Consider the following 6,727-nt stretch of genomic DNA (forward strand, 5'->3'; position numbering starts at 1 on the left):
ATTATTTTTTGACAGCAGGTCAAGACTTTTCCGTTTCAGTTAAGAGCCCTGATCGACAACCACTTGAGGTCACTTGACCACCTGGATCTCACTGTCGGAGATGAATCAAATGATTCTCAGATGAAGGCTTTTGTTCTAGGAGAATGTGCCCATGCAGCCTTACAGCTTTAGCTATTGTTCATGCATTGGTGTCCCTATCTGAACTTCAGGGAGCTTCTCTGCCTGTGAATATTTTGATGAGAGTTCCTATTGATGCTCTGAATGAAGGACCAAAACAACAGGGGCATGTGCGTATGTGAGGAGGAACAAAAATGAATGAAATGTGTTGGTGTGTGTGTGCGGACGTATGTGTGCCAGGCAAGAATATAATAAAACCAAGTGATAGTAAGAGAGAGTGTGTGTGTGTGCGTGTGTGTGTGTGTGTGTGAAGGAGAGGAGAGGGAGAGTACGAGTTAGTGAGTGAGAAAGCTGTGTGTGGAGAATGGGTTACTGCAGGGTGGGAGGGGGAAACCAGCCACCTGCAGCCATGACAGGCTTTGACCTTCATTGCTCTCTCTCTCCCTCTCTCTTTCTCTCTCCCTCTCTCTCTCTCTCTCTCTCTCCCTTGCTCACCCCCACCCTCTCTCTCTCTCTGTCTCTCTCTCCTTTCGACTCCCATTTCTGCCTTGTGATAGAAGCACAGGCTCTTTTCAGAAGCAGCGAGGAGGACTGACCGTCGTGAAGACACTGCTGGGAGCAGCCCTATCTGCTCTAATGGGTAGTCACTGGCCGTTAGACATGGCGTTCAAAGACTAGTGGTGCAAGTATGGAAATGCAGATAAGGCATTGTTGAGGAAACATGCCTGGGAATTGTTCAAGGCTTTCCCTTGCATAATGTTGATGCTATTGCTAATGTTTTAATCTCACAACCAGAGAATTTGATCCTTCATGAATCTGATCCTGAACTGCCCATAGAATGAGTGGATGTTTGTTGTGCTATGCAAATTAATAATGTTTGTGATCAAATTTGTGATTATTTGAAGTCTTGAAACATTTATTTAAAATTATTATTGTATGTGTTTCTCTTTTGGACAAATTTAGCCTGTAATGCAATTGTTTTTTCAGACCTGCAGAAGCTAAACATTGACTGAAGCTTACATTTGCTGCCTTACCAGACCTCAGTTATTTTTTTCTGCATTTTTAGATCAATATATGAAACTTTGCTTCATATAAATGTTCCAGAAACTTTGTGTATAATCTTCAAGCTTTATTTACTCTTCTTTTGCAGTTTTCAGGAGGCAGTTAATTACACAATTAATACATGATACAAATTATGTACATTTATACCAAAGAATACTTCCAACATAAAATAAAAAATAGCATTGTATTCTACAACTCTGTGTTGTAATTTTATTTAAACATGTTCATATATAGATAGATATACGCTGATGAGTAAATTCATAATGTCGTACCAGCAGTTTTCATAAAGGCATTAAACTTGAATAGTCTGCATTTGAAGTAATACTGCTTCTCTGATTCGGCACAGTTCTGTTTCATAAAAAGTTCACACTTGAACTTTAAGGCAAAGTGTGTTTCTGTTTGGTGGATTTTAATTCACACACACTTTTTGCAGATACACAACAAAAACACTTTGAAAGGCAAAAAGTCCACAATTTGGTATGGATACAGTCTAAAACTTAGCTCGATCATACTTCCGTCGATAAAGACCAAAGTTTATAAACACAGTTATTTGCCCAAGTACAACAAATTGCAGCTTTCATGCAAAGGCCCCATAAACTATTTTTCATTCACAAAAAAAAAAAAAAAAAAAAGAAAAGAAAACAAAAAGAAGTTATTGCAAGATAAACAAGCAGTGTAAACACCTCAGATATCTACTCTAAAGCAACACTGGTCATTGGATAGATTTTTTTCTCAATATAATCTATATAAATACACATATGAAGTCCTTTCAACAACGATAAGAGATTTCCAACATTTGTAATACAGTCACTGATGGATTTGCCTTCTTTTATGATATATGGATATGTAATAAAAATGTATATAGAGAAAGATTTAACAAGAACATCCAATAACCTGCATTTATAGTCTATACTCAAGAGTGCGCAAAATGGTTGTCATCATTGTCTTTATGCTACAGAGTTGTTTCTGTGACTTTATGGGCAGCATTATAGCCTTGAAATCATTTAGCTACAAAAAAATGACTCATATTGCTATTCAAAACTATAATAGCTGCACTGATGCATTGGTATAACGAAGGGAATACGCGCATTATAGTTGTTTAAAGGCTATGAGACGACCACATACATAGAAACAAGGCTTAAGTCAGCATTTTAGTGAAGTGGCGTGTTAGAAAAAATCGCTACCTCTCTCAGTCACTTAGAATAATAAACTGTTCCTGTGAATTTCTTTTTAAAAAACGTATCAAAATTCATTGTCTGCCCAATTAGGTCTGCGAGTGAGACTCAAAAACACCTCCTGTTCATTTTTTTTGTTTGTTTTTTTTTTGTTTGTTTTTTTTTTCACATCAAACACAACCAAGGAAACCAACAAGCATGGAAATAAAATCGTGTTAGCATTTATTTAAATTCACAGTAGCCTGGATGCAGCAGAAAAATATTCTTTGGACTTAAGTTTGTTCACTTCACTGACAGATCGAAACGTCAAGTGCCAGTTAAATGTGTAATGATGACAATCATGGATAGCAGTAGGCCTATAGAAAAATGAAGGGTGTAAGCATTTGTACCTCCTTGGGGGTGGGGGTGGGGGGGGGGGGCGACAAACAATGAAAACATACCTTTATACAACATCTTTTATAGACGTGATATTGCAGAAATATCTCTCTCTGTTATTTTTTAAACAATTTATGCTGGTATACTCTATACACTGGCCCTTTATTCGATGAAATTATTGCATTGTAGGCTTGATTAAACCTCCATTATAACGAAAAATCACTATAATACTCCTATAGGAACCTATAGAGGTCAGCCAGTGTTCCTGTAGGGACTCTCGGCGGTTCAGTGACCTTACTGCTCATCTGGAGTATTTTTGTAATTATTTCTGATGCTGTCCTGGACCCATTGTATTGGGCCAACATTTAGTACTTTGTGGTGTTTTGATCTGCTGCGGTGTCATGAGATATTCCTGTAGGCAGAGTGTTGCTGTGACATCTCTATAAAACAAACTCTATAGGATTACTATAGGTTCTTTTTCGTCAGGAGGCTGCTGTTACTTCTCTGAAAATCAATCGCTGTCTGATTTTTCGTCTTTCGACGTGATGGTGGCGTGATTGTACAGTCCCTGTGCCATCAGGTGCAAGGCCAGGCCGTTTTTAGTGCCGCTGGCCTTCTTGATTTTGGCCCTCTTGTTCTGAAACCAGATCTTGATCTGGGACTCGTTCAGGCCCAGTTCCTGCGCCAGGTTCTGCCGCCTCTGCTCGGTCAGATACCGATTTGTCTGAAACTCCGACTTTAGTCTTTGCAGCTGTTCTGCTGTGAAGGCCGTCCGTGGTCGCTTGTCCTCTTTGCTGGTCGTTTTCTTCTTTGGTTTGCGAGATCTTGGCCCTGGAGTGGAGGGGATTTGGGGATTGGAGGTGGGGAGGTTGACAAACACAGATACATTGGTTTGTCAGTGTCAAAACATGGGAATGAATATAGGCAAAGATTAAAAGAAAATGTGGGTAAACTTTTACATTGGCAATAATCAGGCAAAGTGATCAATAAAAACCCCCTAACCAAAGAAATACGCAGTTTTAGGGTTTCCCTTTAAAATACTCAACATACTAATCTGCTACTCTTGATATTGGATAGTGCCTCCAATTGTATCTAAAGCAGTTGCGTAAAGTGTATTTCATAAGAACATGTAGATTTTGAAACTTATTTCAGTCTCCAAAATTTGGAAATAAGTAAACAAATGGTTGTTTAGACATATGTTGACATTACTACATTACTGTCTTTAGAAGTTTTTTTTTTTTTTTTTTTGTTCCAAAAAAAAAAAAAAAAAAAACAACCCCAAATGAAGTTTTTCTAATGGCCCAAAACATTTTGGACAAACGGTAAAAAAAAAAAAATAATAAAAAAAGACAAGTTATTGTAAAATGTTGGCACGTCCACTGGAGAAATCCTCCAAGAAGCAAAAACCTCCCCTCCCTCCCTGTTTCTATCCCTCTTCCTCACTTGCACACACATAGGCTACGTACGTATACACACACACACACACACACACACACACCGTCTCTAGTAGTAGGGAATTATTAGCCAATAGGACAACACTGGAAAACATCAGTGACACATCTCAGCCACTGTTGTTGCAAAGTCGGTTGGGGAAAAAAAAAAAAAAAAAAAAGACAGGATAAATTTCAATACAGCTACTTAGCATTTTTGTTTTTGTGGGCCACTTGAAAAGCTCCACAATGAGCAAACGTGAACAGAATCTGAGCAGCACAGTGGATACACATTAATTTTCTATCTGGATCGAGGCCTGTTTGGTGGAGCTTTGGTCTGAGTGTTTGGTTCCCTCCTCCAAACAGTGAAAAGAAAAAAAACATTAAAACGACATAATACAGGCCGAACTTCTTTACTGATGAATCAGCTTGTGCGTGTGTGTGTGTGTGTGTGTGTGTATGTGTGTGTTGTTTTTTTTTTTTTTCCCAAGCAGCCCATATAAAAACTGTGCAGCTCTACAACTCGTAGTAGTCGCCTACGCCACTCTATACAGCGTTACATAATGCATGAGAACAAGTTGTACTCCACTTTTGATGGACACACAAAAAAATTACAGTAGATATTAACCAAGCTGCAGGCTGAGAGGTTGTTGCCATTGTTTCCTTACAAATGAAGATTATAAATAATACAAAAAAAAAAAAACCAAAAAGCTCACTGCTGGCCAGGATATACGTGAACCAGTGGGAGCGTCCATTGTGAAAACAGGCATTTTGAATTCATCCCAAACGCAACTCATCCAGTGCTACCAAGGAGCAAAAAACACACGAGAAAAATAAACCAGCTGCGACAATCGCACGGAATAATATGGAGCGGATTCTCTGAGAGACGTGCAGCCTGTCAGCGCTCGTGTTTACCAGCCCACATGCAGGACCCCAGCTTCAGCTATAATTCATAACCCACACAAATGTGCCTGAACGGGAGCATTTTGGTGAAGAAAAAATCTGCGCGTAATAGTTGGAAAAATTGACAGTTTTTTTTTTTTTTTTTTATGTTTTGGCGAGTTATCCAAATATAAACATTTTACAACGTGTCAGTGTTTTAAAAGAAACATTTTCTTCTTTCTCGTTTGCTTGTAAAACTCTCTTCGAAAAGCCAATTTTTAATTTCTTTTTATTCTGCGTTTTTTTTAATGTTTTTTTTTTTTTTTTTTTTTTGTGCGTTGCACAAAGACGTGTTGTTGATATAAGCTAGGCGATCGCTTGTGTTTTGTATTCAGTAATATTTCTGTATTTTTCAACTAGATGTATATCTGGTTCAGTCTCTGAACTGCACGGTTCGCTCCACTCTGCTCGGCAGAAGTCGGTCAAGGCATCCGGGGTCAGTGTTACGGGGTATTTCAGGTTACCGAGAATATGGTATAGTAAAACGCATGCACGGTGCCACCAACCTGAAGAAGGCCTGTCCGAGTATCTGGTGCAGTAAACCCAGGCTGGCCACAGCATGGGCTGAGACATGGCCTGGTTTGAGCTGGCTTGGGAACTGTCTGAGTCTGAGCTTAGGCACTGGTCTCCGTTCTCCCCGCGGGCTTTCAGGGGCTCCTCGGCGGCTATAGTGGGCTTCTTAGCGGCGGTAACCGTGTGTGGAGTGGAGGTCCCCTCCGCCGGCACCGTGCTCCCCACCGGCTCGGTCTGAGGGGCGGCGGGGCTGTTGTGGCTCTCCCGCGATGCCAGGCTACTCTCTTCTTGGTTTGCGCCCCCGTCTTTTCTCTTCCCGAAATCCGGCCGCAGGATGTTGTCGATGAAGAAATTGGTGACCCGGTGAGGGATCTGCAGGTTCCCCGGCGCCTGTAACAGGGGAAGGATGGCTCTGTTTGATTCATCCGCCGACTCCTGCCGCTCCACCACGTCTCTGTTGCCGTGATCATTTTCTTCCATACTGATTCACTTTCCCCGCTTTACTCTCTTTAACCCCTTTGTCGCTCTCTCCGCTGCAATAAAATTCGCAAAGAACTTCGGGGAAATTAAATTGCAAAAAACTGCACGCGTAAAATAAAAAAATAAATAAATAAAACTCAAATACTAGTGAGTGCCTTGGACACCATGCAAAGCCTTGCGGTAGTGTCCTCAGAGAAAAGCATACTTTTTGACATATATTCCCTCAATCTCGGGTTACAACTGACACCGTAGACCTAAAACATGTGCCATTTGCGCACCATCCAATTTAGTGTTATCCGATTTCAGTGTGCTCAGTAATGCCTACACCTAAACTAAACTAAGGGTAAATAAAGAGGCTCCTAAACTGATGCTCTAATACTCTCACTCTGGAGTTTTGTTCTTATTTTCAATACGAGCCCCCCGAGTGACGTTTTCCCACCGTCCTCCCAGACACGTGCCTTGGACCAATCGGGTGGCAGAAACCAGGCCATGTGACGCGGACCCAGAGCAGTCCACAAACGCCCATCCTCGCCTCGGTAAAGGGAAAGAGTCCTGGACTAACGGAGAAGAAACCTCATTTAAATCCCGTGCATGTCCGCGGATCCTCCCAATAATTCATCTGTGTTTATGAAC

General features: G+C 40.8%; 1 protein-coding gene across 1 annotated transcript; it reads right to left on the reverse strand.

The window, feature by feature from the left end:
• Positions 1-1,231: 1,231 nt before the first annotated feature.
• On the reverse strand, positions 1,232-6,496 carry en2a (engrailed homeobox 2a). Its single transcript, XM_071485019.1, has 2 exons — positions 5,608-6,496; positions 1,232-3,560 (listed from the first exon to the last, which is right to left on the reverse strand). Exons 1-2 carry the CDS (start codon positions 6,092-6,094, stop codon positions 3,241-3,243), a joined length of 807 nt encoding a protein of 268 aa, XP_071341120.1. The 5' UTR covers positions 6,095-6,496; the 3' UTR covers positions 1,232-3,240.
• Positions 6,497-6,727: the final 231 nt, after the last annotated feature.

Source organism: Trachinotus anak, unplaced genomic scaffold (assembly GCF_046630095.1).
Source record: "Trachinotus anak isolate AG129_WGS33_773 ecotype Australia unplaced genomic scaffold, CSIRO_AGI_Tana_v1 ptg000009l, whole genome shotgun sequence".
Classification (NCBI taxonomy): domain Eukaryota; kingdom Metazoa; phylum Chordata; class Actinopteri; order Carangiformes; family Carangidae; genus Trachinotus; species Trachinotus anak.

Coding starts and splice junctions, on each gene's coding strand:
- en2a (XM_071485019.1), bottom strand. CDS start 6,094: ATGGAAGAAAATGATCACGGCAACAGAGACGTGGTGGAGCGGCAGGAG. Junction 3,561..5,607: donor CTCGGACAGGCCTTCTTCAG/GTTGGTGGCACC, acceptor CCTCCACTCCAG/GGCCAAGATCTCGCAAACCA.